This window comes from Octopus sinensis, linkage group LG20 (assembly GCF_006345805.1).
Source record: "Octopus sinensis linkage group LG20, ASM634580v1, whole genome shotgun sequence".
Classification (NCBI taxonomy): domain Eukaryota; kingdom Metazoa; phylum Mollusca; class Cephalopoda; order Octopoda; family Octopodidae; genus Octopus; species Octopus sinensis.
Genome location: NC_043016.1, coordinates 7,539,015 through 7,558,328, shown reverse-complemented (window position 1 = coordinate 7,558,328; position 19,314 = coordinate 7,539,015). Strand labels below are relative to the sequence as shown.

General features: G+C 34.7%; 1 protein-coding gene across 1 annotated transcript in view; it reads left to right on the top strand.

Annotated features, from left to right (window-relative positions):
- Positions 1-6,364: 6,364 nt before the first annotated feature.
- Positions 6,365-19,314, top strand: part of LOC115222666 (adenylate cyclase type 9-like) — a 59,766-nt gene continuing 46,816 nt past the window's right edge. The window contains exons 1-2 of the mRNA XM_029792985.2: positions 6,365-6,394; positions 9,236-9,283. Of these exons, the coding sequence (XP_029648845.1) occupies positions 6,365-6,394; positions 9,236-9,283 (78 nt within the window). The remainder of the gene's footprint in view (positions 6,395-9,235; positions 9,284-19,314) is intronic.

Below are 19,314 nucleotides of genomic sequence, written 5' to 3'. Positions count from 1 at the left end.
ATTATGGCAAATGCAAAACAATAGTAATAAATTATAATATAATCATCATCATTTAATGTCTGCTTTCTGTGCTGGCATGAGTTAGATGGTTTGACTGGAAGGTGGCGAGCTGGCAGAAACATTAGCACGCCGAGCGAAGTGTGTAGCTGTATTTCGTCTGCCGTTACATTCTGAGTTCAAATTCCGCTGAGGTCGACTTAGCCTTTCATCCTTTCAGGGTCAATAAATTAAGTACCAGTTACACACTGGGGTCGATGTAAGCCAGAGAACTGCACAAGATTCCAATCTGATTTTGGTTTGGTTTCTATGGCTGGATGCTCTTCCTAATGCCACACACTCCGCAGAGTGTACTGGATACCTTTTACATATCACTGGGTACCTTTTACATGTCACTGGCACAGGTGCCTTTTAAGTGTCACCAGCATAGGTTTCTTTTACTTGTCACTGGCACTGACCACAAATTCAGTTTAACTTAGCTTGATGTAGCTTCTGCACAGCAAATTGCCAGAAATCTTGGCAATTTGGAAATCATCATCATCATCATCATGATCGCTTAGCGTCCGCTTTCCATGCTAGCATGGGTTGGACGGTTCAACTGGGGTCTGGGAAGCCAGAAGGCTGGATACCCTTCCTAACACCAACCACTCCATGAGTGTAGTGGGTGCTTTTTACGTGCCACCGGCACAGGTGCCAGATGTGGCTGGCAAATGGCAATGATCAGATGGTGCTTTTTACGTGCCACCGGCACTGGCAACGGCCACTTTTGGATGGTTCTCTTATGTACCACCGGCACTGGTATCGCAGCTACAATTTCCATTGATGTTGATCGATTTTGATTTTGATTTTCACTTGCTTCAACAAGTCTTCACAAGTAGAGTTTTGTGTCCCAAGAAGGAAAGGTATGCATAAGTGGACTGGCTACATCCCAGGTAGAGGCCACGGGTTATGGTCTCATTTGTCCTGCCGGGTCTTCTCACGCACAGCATACTTCCAAAGGTCTCGGTCTCTAGTCATTTTCGGTGAGACCTAAAGTTCGAAGGTCGTGCTTCACCACATCATCCCAGGTTTCCTGGGTCTACCTCTTCCACAGGTTCCTCAACTGCTAGGGCGTGGCACTTTTTCACACAACTATCTTCATCCATTCTCGCCACATGACCATACCAGCGCAAAAGTCTCTCATGCACACCACAACTGATGCTTCTTAGGTCCAACTTTTCTCTCGAGGTACTTACAAGGTACCTTAAGAAATATTTTCAAATTTTAGTGCAAGGCCAGCAAGAGAGTGATGGTCATTTACAGTCACTCCACTGCTCAAATGACACTTATTTATATCAGCCCCAAAAGATGAGAGGCTAAGTCAACCTCAGTAGAATTTCAATTCAGAATGTAATGAACTGGAAGAAATACTGCTTGACATTTTGTCCAGCACTCTAACAAATCTATGAGCTTGCCACCTTAATTTTCTTTTCTGATAGAGATACAAGATCTAAATTTTGGAGAAGTAGGACCACAAAACATTTTGTCCGGCTTGCTAATGATTCTGCTAGCTCACTGCCTTAGTAACATTATCATCATCGTCGTTTAACGTCCGTTCTCCATGCTAGCATGGGTTGGACGGTTCGACTGGGGTTCTGGGAAGCCAGAAGGCTGCACCAGGCTCCAGTCTAATCTGGCAATGTTTCTACAGCTGGATGCCCTTCCTAACGCCAACCACTCCGTGAGTGTAGTGGGTGCTTTTTACGTGCCACCTGCACAGGTGCCAGGCGGGGCTGTTATAAATAATAATAATAATTTATCCAATAAAGAGTATAGTATATTCACTTAGTAACTTAGCAACTTGGACTAGAATCTTGAATGTGAAAGAAAAAGATGGTTATTTATGTATTTAAATTTTCTGTTTTTAAAAAAACATTCTTATGAAAATTACCTTGAAAAATATTTTTTCCCAATTACTCACAAAAATTTATAAATATTCAATTGTTGTAACAAATGCTTTATTAGTTAATTAGTTGAATTTTTTTTTTTTTAAATCCTATGTCTTTTCAAAGCCACAAACTCCTTCATCTCATTTCATAGACATAATACATATTTTCCCAGAGTTAGAAACTGGTTGTCTGAAGCAGGATGTGAGTTTAATAGTTTGATACTTGAAATGTTGAAACAGTAATCCAATTTTGTTTTTCTTTTAAATCAATAAGCTTCTTTCTTTTTTTATAATTTTTTTCTATGAAGAAAATTGCTAGATATAATGGATTATTGACCAGGAAGAGGAAAATATATATATATGTTAGTAAACGCCTTGTAAATCTAAAATGTCAACTTATCTAGAAAGCCAAGTTGAATTATTTTAGCTGCATTATACAGACACTGGGCTTCACATGCTGGTACTGGTGTTGTCAGTTCAATTACTGCAAAGCTCCATGTATAGTATGCACTTTTTCCCCACTAAAATCAAGATTAATTTTACCGGTTCATATAACACATTGTATGAGGTTAAAAAAACATTTTTTTCTAACCCACTTTTATTAACAAAGAACAATTATTTTTCAAGATTTTTAAAAATTATATTTCATTATATTTTATATGAAAATGAAACCTTTAAAACTAATATTTGGGATTTTAGGGTTATCTGCTCTTGTTACATTTGTGAAACATTGCATGTTATACTGAATATTTCCAATGCTATATATGATGATACATGTACAATATCATGTACAATACTGTGTTATACATGCTATCATAAATTTTAAGATAACTTAAATCCAAAAATGTAGTTGTTCATCTCTATATATATAAACAGCAAAATGTCTGCGTGTGTGTCCTTTATACAAATCCACAATTTTTCAGTTAGAGGGCTTGCAGTTTCTAAGGTCATTTAAAACCGTCCAAGGGTGGTCGTGCACATCTTTACATTTCCCCAGTCACCCCGCAAAGCCATTGAAAAAATTAATAGAAGTGATTTTTGGTGAATTTTCTATCCAAAACCCAATCAAAATGCCTGAAACTTGATACGCCAATTGAATGCCAGCTAGCTGTATGGGATTGGTTGGAGATTTGGACAGTACACGCAGCTGTATATGCATGCACTAGCACTATGACCCAGCGTTGTCGGGTCATAGTGCTAGTTATTTATAAAAGTATTTTATGCATGACTTTTATGGCTATTAAAATTTCTTGCCTTATCAGTTATATTTGCACCTATGTTTCATGCAACAAGTGTTCCTTGATATTTCATCTTGGCCAATTTTTTGAGTTATAGCACCACTTTTGTGGCCGTTCTTTTGAGTTATAGCAACATGTTTATTCATAAAAATTCTATATTCTTCTCTATAGATTATACTTCTTTGAGAAGGTCTAATAAGATCAAAACATGTCCAGAACTGTCATTGCACTGCCAAAGATCAGGCTTACTCCCTCACTTTTGATACCAACCACCTGGTACTATATTAACTTCCTGTTTTAAAATTATCTAAACTAAAGTGTTTCCATTAAAATTTCATGCTGATATATTTTCCAAACACCAGCATAGTAATGAGTTATTTTATGAAACTAAGTGAAACAAAGGTAGTGTATTTTTAGCAGAGATATGGTAACGAAAAGGCTAATAGATTCAAATTCTATGATTGTTTCTCCTGCCTTTTTTTCTTCTTTTGACCAGAATCATACATAAAAATTTTTTCTCTTATCATTGTGGGAATAATTTTACTTATAACTTCTTGGTTTACAACTTTAATGTGTTAACATCCACATCACTATACATGAACACATGGATCTTACCAAATTGTCATCATGGTTATCTTTTATTTGTTTTCAGTCATAAGACTGTGGCCATGCTGGGGCACCACCTTGAAGAATTTCAGTTGAATGAATCAACTTCAATACTTCTTTTTCTTTTTGAAGCTAGTTACTTTTTCTACCGTACTCTTTTGCCAAACCACTAAGTTATGGGGATGTAAATACATCGACCAAGGTTATCAAGTAGCTTTGAGGGACAGACACACACACACACACACACAATCATCATCATCTTCATTTAACATACTTTTCCTCATGCTCTCTCATGTGATATATATATCACATGAGAGAGCACTCCTCTCTCATGTGATATACCTATATGAGGGATTCTCTTGTCATGAACAACAAATAAAGGTTTAGTAATGGTAATCATATTCTATGGAAACGCATGTGTCTCCTGAGGCCTGTTGCTGCCTTGCAAACCTTTTGGAAAATGAAGCAAGTTGAGGACTCACTTTGCTTAAATGATTGTGGATCATTCACTATGTGTTTTCTTGAGTGGATGGCAAGGCCTGCCTTGTCTCACACCACAAAACTACAATGACAGGCAAGGTCTTCATTTAGGGGAATGGTATTTTGCCAGCATTATTAAGGCGGCGAGCTGGCAGAAATGTTAGCACGCTGGACGGAAATGCTTTGTGGTATTTTGTCCGCCGCTGCATTCTGAGTTCAAATTCTGCCGAGGTTGACTTTGCCTTTCATCCTTTCGGGGTCGATTAAATAAGTACCAGTTACGCACTGGGGTCAATATAATCGACTTAATCCGTTTGTCTCTCCTTGTTTGTCCCCTCTGTGTTTAGCCCTTTGTGGGTAGTAAAGAAATAGGTATTTTGCCACCATACCTTCATGCTCTCACAAAATTGGTCTCAATGTTGGAGTCATCATCATTTAATGTTGGTTTCTGTGCTGGCAGTTTGACAGGAGTCTGGTATGGCCAAGAGTCATACCAGACTCCATTGTCAGTTAAGGCATGGTTTCTACAGCTAGTTGCCCTTTCTAATGCCAACCGCTCGACAGTGTACTGGATGCTATTCATGTGGCAGCAGCACCAAAAGGGTCACCAGGTAACTTGCAAGGGAAAAACTCCCTCAGCTGAAAGAAGGGAGTAATAGTGAGTGGGGGGGTGCTTTTTTGTACCAGTTGATGAGAGATTAGAGACAGAAAGGGACAGGCATAGGTGTTTTGTGTTGTGTGTGTGTGTATATAAAAAAATCACAAGAATGGAGAAAAATCACATCTTTAATTGGTGATTCCACCATACAATACCAACAATCGTTTCTATTGTGTCAACTTATTTAGAGACAGAAAATATCAGTCAAAATAATATATCTGAAAATATATGTTATCAAGGCAGTCCAAAAGTGGTGGAAGTCGTTGTGATAGTGAAAGTAGATGTCATATAACATTAGATGATACTTTCCCAAGAGAGCTCACCCATAGTCATATTGTACAAATGTTCTCTTTTGTATATGGATGTTAACATCTCTTCTATTCTTGTCTAAACATTATCAACCACCAATAAATTTGGTGTCTTTCTTTCTATCCATTGAATTGATCAATTGCTTCAGTGTCCAACCTTGATATATATGTTCCAACAGTAAAAAATACTATCTATTCATTTAACTGAACTACCGACATTAGATTCATAGTGTAAATGAATGAGCTTTCTTAATTGTCCTCTTTGCTCTCTTGGACACTTTCTGTGGTCTTGTAGACCACGTCTTCATTTGACGATACCTTTCTTCAATCCCAACTCTTGGCTTGTTACTCACTGCGCAATGATTAATACCAACAAAAAGAAATTTGCTTTCATGAGGAAACTTTCAACATTGGAAGCAACCAATGATGTGCTTGTGTGAATATTGTTTGATATTTTTCCCCCAATGTTTTTCATTGTTGTATTTAATTCAATAGAAAAGAAAGTATACCTAATTAAATAAAAAAAAAAATGAAAAATCAACAGGAGGTTAAAAATTGTTCATAGGCCACTGTATGTGTATGTATGGACATGTTTGGGTATGTGAGTGTATGTGTGTGTGTGTATGTATATAAGGGCAGAGGAACTCTTGAGAGTCAACTGCCATCTTAAGGCTGTATCATGCTCGGGGACATAGAAATGATCGGACTGAATACCCAATCGCACGGTTAAACCATTGGGAGTGAAGGACTCCTAGCCTTTGTCAGGGCATCCTTCTAGGAGAAGGTAACTCAGGTAACTGGGATAACTCCGACATAAAACCTGTGGCTCAGTGGTTACCGATGATGTTGACTTGTTCTTCTTTTCGGATTATAGCTGCTGTTGCTTAGTGAGTGGGATTGACTCAGTGCACAGCCTTTCCTCCTTCTTGCACAGGCATTGCACGATAACAACATTAATTAAGCTTCGTGCAATGGCCATACTCAATAACGAGGGGGCAGCCACCATATATATATATATATATAAATATAAATATATATATATATAATATATATAAATATATATATATATGCTTACAAATGTGTGTGTTTTATGTATATATATATATAATTACACTCACACTCAACATTTCATTTTGAAGCTACACAAATTATGTCTACTTTTCATATTCTCAATCCCCAGGTAAGAGATAAATTGAACAACACTGCCGCTTTATATAATAATAAAACTGACTAAAAATTATAAAAGATTCAAATATTTCTTAAGCATCCCATTGGACAGAAAAAAAACTGAACAGCTTTTTGAAAAAGTAGGAGAGAAGAAATATAAATTCACGAGCATGACTGGATCAAATGAATTATATGATGAAAAATATATATAAATCTAGATAGATATATGAGAAATACTGTGAATGTTATGGCGACATAAATCACAGATAGAAAGTATGAAACTAATATTCAATAAAGCTAGATAAAAAATATTTTGGTAGAAAATTCCACATTTTACTTTATTATCATCATCATCATCATTATCTTCTTTTGAAGTAATTTAAGTTTATGAAAGGTAGATGAATGCAAAACAGATTATAGAGTAGCATTTATTTATTAAAATTATTAAGTGTTATAAATATGTAAAAGTTTTAACTATGTAGAATCAAATCTTATTAAAATTGGTGCAAACATGCAAAAATACATAGAATGGTATATTTCTAATTTATGGAAATGTTGCTCATAATTCGTTAGTATTTCTGAACCATACTGGGAAGTGTAATCACTACTTTTCATATGTATCTTTTATTTGTTATTCAATTATGATCATATAAACATCTCTGATGACTGTTAGATACACTGGCATATTTTATCCAGTGTTGGACTGCTTCATCAATGTCTACTTTCTATGATAAGTGATGAACCTGATAGTAGTAGTAGTGGTGGTGGTGGTGGTGGTGGTAGTATTAGTAGTGTATATCCCACCATTTGTCCATGTACCAGTATGACAAGTTCCTACTTTATGGGTGCTTGTCCATGCATGACTTTTGTTTAATGTTCTCTGCCAGTGAAAATGTTAATTGCCCATAATTCCTCATAATTCAAGGTTCGTTAATTAAAGGATCATCTGCATACTGATTCAATTAAGAGTGACTTGAGGAAACATGTTGGGCAAATGTTAACATGTCTTGCTGTTTGTGCCGACAGTAACAAGGTCCAAAGTCTGGAGGAATTTGTGGAAGTGAGTCAGTTACCAAGACTCTTTATCATTGAGCCAAAATATCTGACAGGCATCTCCAAGATTTCTTCTGTCTCCAAGTTCCCTTGCAATTACCTTATGGCAAGGGATTAAAAGTTTTGGCACCTCAGAGCTTCTAATGATGGAATGACACAGTAATTGGAGGAAAAAAACCTTGTAGTTTGTATCTTAGAAGATTTGTACTCTTGACAAGTAAAAATGCCTTTGGTTAACCCTGGGTAGTACTCATTTCTAAGAAAAGAGTGAGCATCATTTTTGACATTGCAGCCTTTAGGAAAATAAGGACTAGCCGATGAATAACAGCTGAGAGAACATTGTCTTGGATATACCTTTAGAAAGCCATCAGAATATTGGTGCTTACACAGAGTAGACTGTAAGCCTGCAGTAACCGAGTAAACAGAATACATGAACTACCTACTTGCATTAATGAAAGATGGATTTTGTGTGTGTGTGCATGCGTGTGATTGTGCGCATGTGTGTATGTGTGTGTGTGTGTGTGTGTGTGTGTGTGTGCACACACCAATGTTGAGTGTTGCTAATTTTGGCTGAAGATTGGTAGTGACATGAAATTCAAATCAGGAGACAAACTCTTAGTTCCAGTTATAACAAAAACTATATGTATAAATACATGTATACATTCCCAAACTTAAATTGATGTATATGTGCATGAATGTGCATTTGTTGTGTATGTATGTATATTTTTATATACATCTATGTGCACATATACGTTTGTATAAGATTGATAAATATATATTTCTTCATGGCTGAGTTACCAAATTTTTTTTTCTACATTTTTATAGCTTTTTTATTTGTGATAGATTGCCCTGAATACTCAATCTCGTGAAGTGACATTCAGCCTGTCTTGACATGCTCAAGCCATTCCAAAACGTATGTTCAAACTAAAATGGTTTTATCAAAAGCTTGACAAAGCATTTCATGGATTTGAGGTGTAGTTTGGCTAAACTTCATGAAAACGTTTGTGTAGTTGTCTGTGACAAGAATTACAAAGCTGTCCTGATACAGTAATACAAAACATTGAATCACAATCGTATGTGTTGATAATGTGAAGCAATTTTATAAACCAACTCAGTAGGGTGGCTACCATTGACTGTTAGCTACACATTTCCAATAACACTTCTACACACACACACACACACACACACACACACAAGTTAGTGTAATAGGTTTCTTATTCTGCCATTAATGCACAGTTTCACTAGTTTTTTTTTTTAAATGTCATTTGCTTGTGTACATCATCTTCAAAAACGGTGAACTAATCAATAAGGGAGATGACTTCTGGTTTGTTTTGTTTGTTATTTTTTTTATTATAAAGTGATAGATTGCACAGGTTACTTTCCCTGTGATTTCTGCTTACATGGTGAAAGATTCCACCGAAACTGATGTAATGAAAACACAACTAATCTATTACAACGTTTTTAACTCAGCGAAATCCACCATGTTAAACAATTGGGTCCTCTCAGTCCTTTTTCTCCCTCCGTTATCACACACACACACACACACACACACACACCAATATCCATTAGTGTGTTGTTTATACAAGTAAACATACATATATTTAAACAATAAAGCTACTATTAGGGAGTGAAATTAGCTCATTAACTAAATATTTACAAAAAAAAAATGAAAAAAAAGAATAATTAAAAGTTTATCTCCAAACAGCTTAATTAGAAAAACGTTTACCACAGCTTGTTAGATGTTGCTGCCTCAGATAAATTGTTCAGATTTCTTCATTATTTTTGGTACTTTTCCTTTTAGAATAAAAACTTAAAAGAGGAACCTGACAAAAGCAATTCTGCTACAGCGGTAAGATTTATATGTTATTCTTGCTGTCAGCATTCCTTTTTTATTTATTTATATTTTTTTTGGCTTGACTATGTTTTTGTTTTTTGTTTTTTTTTTGTCTTTTAATTAGGTCTGGTTCTTATTGTTATTGATTTCCATATTGTTTTTTTCTTTTATGCTTCATCATTAAGTTGTTTTTGTACCTTTCTTTCTGGCCATTAATTTTGCGCATATATATATATATAAATTTATTTGCGTGTGTATTATCTTGTGTGTGTGTGTCCGTGTGTCTGACAGAACCAAGTGGTTAAGAAACTTGATTCACCATCATGAGTTCCTGGATTTTATATTATATGCAAGTAAGTCTTCTTTACATTAGCTTTCAATTGCCTGAAACCTTTTTCAGTAAAATTGCATTGAGTAAAAACTTCATCGATGGGTCTTCCCAAAGACTACATGACTGGCACAAGTTTATGTGGGATACTCAGTCACTGAATAAGTATAATATTTGACTAATGTACAGAGTTGATGTGATGAGTTAAATGCTCCAAATGTTGCCCCAACATGAGATTTGTTCAATGAATGAAACAAGTATGGGTGTATGTACATGTGGTTATGCATGTGTAGATCTGTACATATATGCGTATATATATGTGTGTGTATATGTATGTATGTGTATATATGTGTGTATATGTATGTATGTGCATATATGTGTGTATGTATATGTGTGTATGTATGTATATGTATGCATGTGTATGTATGTGAGTGTATATATATGTTTACATGTGCGTATATGTCTGTGTATGTATATATATGTCTGAATATGTATATATGTGTGTATATATGTATATATGTGCGTATATATATATGTATGTGTGTATATATGTGCGTATGTATGCATGTGTGTATGTATGCATGTGTATATATATGGGTGTGTATATATTTGTATGTGTGTGTATATGTATGTGTATATATGTATGTATATATATGTATGTGTATATATATGTATGTATATATATGTATGTGTATATATATGTATGTGTGTATATAGGTGTGTGTATATGTGTGTGTATATGCGTGTATATATGTATGTATATATATTTATGTTTATATGTATGTATATATATCTGTATGTCTATATATATAATATATATATATATATATATGTATGTTTATATATATATATGTATGTTTATATGTATGTTTATATATATATGTATGTTTATATGTGTTGTATATATATATATATATATATATATATATATATATATGTGTGTGTGTTGTGTGTGTATTGTTGACAAATAAATTCATAAACTTCTGAGAGAACATGAAATAATATATTTTTGGAGCAGTGTATCTCAAACCACATAAAACTACGATAACAGCTTGAAAATATTGGGCAGCTGTTGAAGCATTCGATTCAAACTGTTTTTTGAACCCAGTATTTACTTGCTATTATTCATAGCATTAAGTACTTTCAGATCCACTGTTTGCTTCATATATATATATATATATTATATATATATTATATATATATATATATATATGGTTCTATGTCTAAATATTGCAAAGCTTCTTTCAAATTGTTATATTAAATAAATACATATCTTTTTGTTACATATATTCTTGATAAAGATTTTCCATATTCACTTTTTTTCTCAGTACAGTTAGTTTAGAATAATCTTCTTAAATTTGTTAATCTCTCTTTTACTCTTTTACTTGTTTCAGTCATTTGACTGTGGCCACGCTGGAGCACCGCTTTTAGTCGAGCAAATCGACCCCAGGACTTATTCTTTGTAAAGCCTAGTACTTATTCTATCGGTCTCTTTTGCCGAACCACTATGTTACGGGGACGTAAACACACCAGCATCGGTTGTCAAGCAATGTTGGGGGACAAACACAGACATACAAACACACCCACACATATATATATATATATATATGCACATATATATGATGGGCTTCTTTCAGTTTCCGTCTACCAAATCCACTCACAAGGCTTTGGTCTGCCCAAGACTATAGTAGAAGACAGTTGCCCAAGGTGCCACGCAGTGGTACTGAACCCAGAACCATGTGGTTGGTAAGCAAGCTACTTACCACACAGCCACTCCTACGCCTGTTACACTTCATGTAAAATATAAATTGAAGCTGCTCATAGGGATGCATTGTACATAAAATATAACGCAAAAATCTGATAGAATTTACCTTTGATATTTTATCAGAGATAAGAATAATCCTGTGATTCTTTGCAACATAACAGCAAATTGTATGAACAATACACTGTATCATTATTTTAGAAAAAGGGATAAGATGCAAAGGTTTTGAAATGTTAAAAGACTCGTGGATTTAGTCTTACTAACAAGGCATAAAAGAATAATAACAAAATATGACAAATCCTTTAGGATCAAACTTGAGCAGAATCATCTTTAACAGACATATGTATGTATGAATATGTGTACATATATCATCTGTCTGTGGGTGGCTGTGTATGTTGTATGTATTGTATTAGATGTGCAGAAGCAGTATTGCAAATAAACAACCATTTATATCAGTTCAAACCTATTTGGAACATATTTGACCTATACAAAGGCCATATTCACTGTGTTTTGCCATTGAGAAAAATTCTCACTTTAGGGTGTGGATGTTGAAAAACATCTACAATGACTTAACCAGTTTATGATGGTGATTCATTCAGTTGCCTGCATGCAGCAACAGTAATCACAATTTAAAGCATGTACATTGCATGCGTAAATTTACATTTTTAACCCTTTTGATAGGGTTAAAGATGTCCTTTGGCAGAAGCAGTAAATGCATTTGTAGATTCTTGACTATTATCAGCACTGTGTACTACAAGAGAGACAACCCTGAAATGGCTCTGGAAACATTTACTTCCTTGTAGCAAATCAGCATCAAAACATGAACAAAATATTGCTATATTTATATGTATATATGTAAATATATGTGAATACATACACACATATATATATAATCAAAATAAGCAACAAGGATATCCAAGGTAGTGTAGTACAATCGTTTCATGTTACTTCGTTTTATTAAGCACTATAAATATATCCATCAGTTTTAATGTTGAGCAATCTTCAGTCACATATAGAATTTTTTAATTAAATGGACAATGCACATTTTTATACTTATTTCATTGCCAACATTACAAAGCAGGTAGATATATAGACAGAGAGGTTAATTTCAATACATATATAATATAATATATACATATATACTATATTATATATATATATATATATATATATATATATATACATACATACATACATACATACATACAACTATGTATATACATGTACACATATATACACTTATGCGTATGTTTACATGTGTATATATGTGTATAGATGTCTGTTCACATCCTCACATACTTCGCCAACGGTAAATAAATTTATTTCACTTCACCCCACTCTTCATCAATGAAAAGCTAAAACAGTTTTCACACACATAATTCTGCTTTTCTGTCATAATGTCAATCTGGCTTTAACCCTTTCATTACCAACCCGGCTGAAACCGGCTCTGGCTCTGAGTACAAATGTCTTGTTTTCATAAGTTTTGAATTAAAATCTTCCACCAAACCTTAGACACAATTTATGTTCCTAACATTAGCTGAATGATAACTAAGTTATTTTACTAACTTCTTTGTTATATTTAAAATTAATTGAAAGAAACACAGAGCATCTCAGCAGAAATATGGTAACAAAAGGGTTAAAGGTTTTAAATCATCGCTAAAAGCCAATGCTGAAACTATTTAAGTCTTCAAATCTAAATAGTTTTTTTAATGTGAAATTATAAATATAGTGATTTATTATTCATCTCAGTAGATGTGTCTTCAGAGATGCTTATAGACTTCATCATCATCATTGTTCGACCGTGGTCGAGACTTATAGTCTTTTCAAATGGCTAATAATGTGTGCGTGCGCCACTACTACACACATTGGAAAGCATTGTACAACCAAGTACTAAAGAAGGTCTTTCCTCCTCCATGAAACAAAGCTGTTCCCGCTGGACGTCAACCAGTATTTCTAAGCTACGGACCGAGTGATTTATTGTAAGGTTATCTCCCTAGATAGATTGCCTTCACTACGGCTAAGGAGCCCTTTCTACCCCACTGACACAGGTTGTACTGGTTTACAGTTTACCAGTAGTAGGATCTGATGCATACAACAGACCTGACCTGACATAGACTTATAGACTTACTCCTGACTAAAAACATTCCCTACCACCTGATATGTTTCTTAGTCTTCAATTACAACTTCATTCACATCCAAAATACATTATTGCAGCTTTCTTATAAGAAATGAGAATGACCCTGGCATTGTAGATATTGAAAACAGGCAGACAAATCACCATGTTTCAACAAAAAAAATTAACATTTAAATAGTGGTGCCCCAGCATGGCCATAGCTCATGAGCTGAAATTAGATCAAATTTGAAACATTTAAAACTTTCTTGTTGAACACCATGCTGATGAAGAGATTTTCGGTGTGCTCAAGATGTTTTTCAAGAATGTGAATGTGATGACAACCTTTTGACTCTAATGACTAGAACCATTTAATTCATCAGCTGCTGCTTTATTGGTGTCTTTTCTCCTTTCTCTAGAAATCTTAATGGTCATTTTGATATAATTTACCTCTTGTCAATTTATAAATTTACTCTTTTTTTATAGTTTAAACTTCTTGAAAACAATTCAATTTTTGTACTGTTTATAGCTTCATCTCAGTGACAGATATGTTTAAGGCTGTAAAATGTATTGCCTGTAAAAGAGGGGACTAGCAGGAAAATTCAACCATGGGAATGATAATATTCTTAATTTAACTTGGAAGTTGCAGCTGAAATTGAAACTGAAATATTTTATTTTCATTCTTTAGATTTTAATTTCTATGAAGAAAACTTTGTCGAGCTTCTTATATTTACTCCCTATAAAATAAAAACAAGGTTGATAGGGTTGTGTCTTTCAAAGTTTAAAAATGTACTCCTAACTTCTCATGTTTTAGCAACTGTAATTGAGCTGATATTTAGGCATACAGAAATAGTTCATGGAGTGAGATGACAGAATGACAACAGGAGGAATTACAACCGTGTTTCGTGGTCTGCTACTACAACAGCTCCTTTATTGGATCCAGTTAGCTCAAGACATCATCGGGAGGATCCACATCTGGTTTCAGCCCCTACTCCTCTACCGTTTTGACATGGTGGAGGCCCCCCACTTTCGGAGGTGTCTTCAGCCCTGGTGTTGGGTGCATGTCTTTCTTCTTCTTTCTTCTGTTTAACATGAGTAGTAACAGTCAAATAGGTAATAGTATCCTGTCAATTCAGAAATAAGAAGGAATTAAAATGGTGAGGTCTACCTTTCCCTGCTAAACAATATATTTGAAATCTGTAACCATAAAGCTTTGGGGAAAAATCCAACACTCTTCACCCAGAAAATCCCATAAAGGAACAACACTCATGTCTTCTTTAAAGTCTCTCCAGCAAACCACTCTTCACCAAAATGCACAAAATTTATCTTTCTCAGTATAATCCATTGGGTAAGATCTCAATTAGATGTGCACATGAAAGGGTGCATTAAGGGAAAGAAAAGAGCCCTTCAAACTTAATGACATTACTAGCATGCCACCTAAGAGAAAGTCTTCTCTTTAATCTTTTCTTTACTTTATTTCCGTCAGATGTCACCCAGAAGTCAAATTCCAACTTCAGCTGCAGTGTGCTTAACCTTATACCTTGTTTTGTACTTTTCTAGATTCAGTTTAGAGTATTATCACTCCTGCACCTGCACTTTTCCTGCTAGTATCATGTGTGTATATATATATATATATATATATATACATACATACACAATATATTTTTGGAATGTTGTCATTGTTAAAATTCCACATTTAAAAGTCATAGCTTAGAAAAATTAGTACACAATTTCAAATACCATGGGATATAGAAAATATTTTGTTTCATTTTAAAATTTGATATTTTAAGGACATTCTGAAATTTATTCTATAAACATACTGGTTCTAGCATGGCTGTGTGGTAAAGAAGCTCAATTTGCGACCATCTGGTTTCAGATTCAGTGCCACTGTGTGACACCTTGGGCAAGTGTCTTCTACTATAACCCAAAGCCAACAAATGCTCTGAGTGAATTTTGTAAATAGAAACTATCTGGAATCCCTTTGAATATATGTATGCGTTTGCCCGCCCCCTCCCCAGTTTTAGAACTGGTGTTAGTTTGTTTTTGTACATACCCTTAACTTAACAGTTTGCTAAAAAGGGATCATTAAAATAAACACCAGAGTTACAAAAAAAAAAATAATTACTGGTGTTGATTTGTTCAACTAAAAACCCCAGCATGGCCACAGTACAGGGATTGAAACAAATAGGAAATAAAGAAATTGGACTGTTACTCTAAATACATTTTAAATTTTAGAAAAATTAAGTTTGACTTATAGAGCATGATATCTGAATATTTTAAATTTATAAGCAAATTTAAACATAGAATGAAGAAAGAGTAGATCAATTTTTTTCTCTTTAATGGTATTTGAAAGTATGTATTTTTGGCAATATAATTATTTAAATGGGGAATTTTATTAGCACCACCATTTCACTACACTTACTGTGTTCGCTATACATTTTAGTATGAAATATATTTGTCTCCTTGTGTTTTTGCCAAAACACTTTCAGTGAACATAACTTGATAACAATATATACAAAATTTAAATGTGAAACAATGAAAGAATGAATTATTTTCTATGCTATTTGAAACTCCATTCTAACTTTTTATAAGATATAATTTGGAAATAGAGAGAATTTTAATAGCCTATTTAAATCTCTGACAGTTCCTGCACAATATTCATGGTCTGTCCTCATTCCAAGAACTCAAACCATTTGCTTGATATGTCTGTGCTGTAGCTTGCCAGAGATGATGACTCTTGGAAGTTGATGGAACAATACTTATACAGTTTCGTGTTTTTCATGCGGAAATGAGAAATGTCTTTGGTATAATTTTCTGTGTCTGTTCACCATTCTGTATCAAGCACACCTAGATTTAAAAGCTTCACACCTAAAGTTTAACTCCTGTCTTGTGCAGTCAAACACTAGACCTCGTTGACAATACTGTACAGTTTGTGGCCAGCAGCATTTTGAACAGTGAACTGCTAGCTCCAGTATGAACTCAGCTGCAACTTTCATTCAAGAGATTCTTTAGACAAATAGCTATGACATGCAACAACTGCAATGGTATATCAATCAAAATTAATTATATTTGGTCAGAAGGAAAGAATACGTTTCCTTAATATTCCTCTCTCTTTTACTTGTTTCAGTCAGTTGACTGCAGCCATGCTGGAGCACCACCTTTAGTCAAGCAAATCAACCCCGGGATTTATTCTTTGTAAGCCCAGTACTTATTCTATCGGTCTCTTTTGCCAAACCGCTAAGTGACAGGGACATAAACACACCAGCATTGGTTGTCAAGCAATGCTAGGGGGACAAACACGGACACACAAACATACACACACACACACATATATATATATATACATATATACAACAGGCTTCTTTCAGTTTCCGTCTACCAAATCCACTCACACGGCTTTGGTCGGCCTGAGGCTATAATAGAAGACACTTGCCCAAGATCCCACGCAGTGGGACTGAACCCGGAACCATGTGGTTGGTAAGCAAGCTACTTACCACATAGCCACTCCTCAAAATTTATTATACTTGGTCAGAAGGAAAGAATACATTTCCTTAATACTCCTGTTGGAATATGCAATAAAATTTTTTGATCAACTTAGTTTTGGTAAGCTGTCCGATCACTCAAGCAAATTGTTGTTTCTGGAATTGCTTCAGCTATACTCACATGTGGCATGACTGCTCATTCTGCTGTTAGGCTGTCACTCAACTTTACACACAATGGCAGTCCTTTGTGCAATATTGGCAAAAGATCTGAACAGGCAGAGATTTTGAAGGAATCCAAGCTGAAAGTATGAGAGGGGTGCACAAGGTTTCAAAGAATAGTGTTAAAGACTCTTGTTTGTAACTTACAAAATCTCAGAGGCAACACTAAGATTATGATCAGAATCACAGTCTTGTTCTTAGGCAAATCCAGCCAATTATTCCAAAGCGTTCACCTACTTACAAGTTGAGAAAAATGTCTCAAAGGAATCTATATTTGGAAATGAGAAGAAAAACTTTATTTTTCTACTAACACAAGAGTTGCACTTAACAGGGGCGTTTCAGCAACTCAGCCTGCAACAGTTTTGCTTTAAATTGAAGCAACAGTCAGCTACTTGTTGACACTAAGAGTGAATATGTCATAATAGAAAATAAAATTTTGGAACATCAGCTGATCTCAAGAACACTATTCAAAATTTATCTTAGCTTGTCATAGAATTAGAGAAACCATTAGTAAATTTCTGAACATCCTAACTCCCAAAAATAGCACCCTCATTCAACAGGTAACTTGACCAGTCCAAATAGTATTAGCCATTTTAGACTGGAATTAGTATAACAGATGTTGCTAACTGTTTTGGGGTTTACAACCATTTTTTATCTATGCCCCACTTTGATTACTATTTTATTTTTAAAATTAACTAGTTTTACAGATACTTCTTTCAAAATTGCTATTTTGTTTTTCTCACATTAACTTGTGTAGACTGACCTATGTAAAATGTTAAGGAAAGAAATCCAACTATTTCTTGCAATACATACCTACAATGGGCTAAACACAGAGAGGACAAACAAGGACAGACAAACGGATTAAGTCGATTACATCAATCCCAGTGCGTAACTGGTACTTATTTACCCGACCCCGAAAGAATGAAAGGCAATCAGCGGGATTTGAACTCACAATGCAGCGACGAGCGAAATACCTATTTCTTTACTACCCACAAGAGGCTAAATACAGAGAGGACAAACAAGGACAGACACACGGATTAAGTTGATTATATCGAGCCCAGTGTGTAACTGGTACTTAATTTACCCGACCCCGAAAGAATGAAAGGCAATGTTGACCTTGGCAGGATTTGAACTCAGAACGTAACAGCAGACAAAATACCGTTAAGCATTTTGCCCGGCGCACTAATGTTTCTGCCAGCTCACCGCCTTTGCAATACATACCATTACATACATCTAAAGCAAACTATTTTCAGGGGCCCTTAAAATCCTATTGTGTATCCCCAATTTACTATTGTTATATGGACCCTGATTGAGAACCACTAGTCTAACAGATTATTACTCCTCTTCAGTTCATCGCTGTTCTTCAAAAATATTCAGCTGAAAATGTGAAAGCAGTGTTGTTACAGAATTTGGATACAACTAAATTATAACACTTCAGAACTAATTTTCGAAACTCTTATGCCACATACACCCAAAACAACTATCACAACTTGTTGTGCTAAAAGTGAGAGAAACTCTTTTTTTTTATCGCATTGCATTCTCTCCATCCCTTTTATATACTATTTTAGTTCTAGTGCCTTCAGCTTCTAATGACTTGGTCTTTCTCTATGACTATCAACAAGACCATTCATATTCCTGCATGATTGCTGGGGTGGAACTGACAAAGCCAAGTTTCTTTCATTGTCAGTCACATAACTCTGTGATCAAGTATATATATCTTACCATCAGAGCACCAAATCACAGAACAAAAAGATGTTGTCTTCCTCCAGGGTATTTGGTGCATTAAAAAACATTTCACTTAGAATTGCTTCTGTTTTATGCATTGCAGAATCAATTTAGAATAATTACTTGAAAGTATATATATATAATGAAATGCAAACACATTCTCAAAAAGTGTCACACATATAAACTGGGAAACATTCAACTTTAGTTATACATCTTCATTACAGTAATAAAATATATGCAAACAGAATTAACACACAGAATGCACTACATAAAAACTTGTTTAAGTCACTTAACAAAAAAAATTTTACTACATACCCCATACCCGTCCCCTGTCAATGTTGGACACCTTTGCTACTCTCCATATGTTTACATGGGTTCATATTTGTTCAAATGTCACCCTCTCTCCTCTCTCCTCTCTCT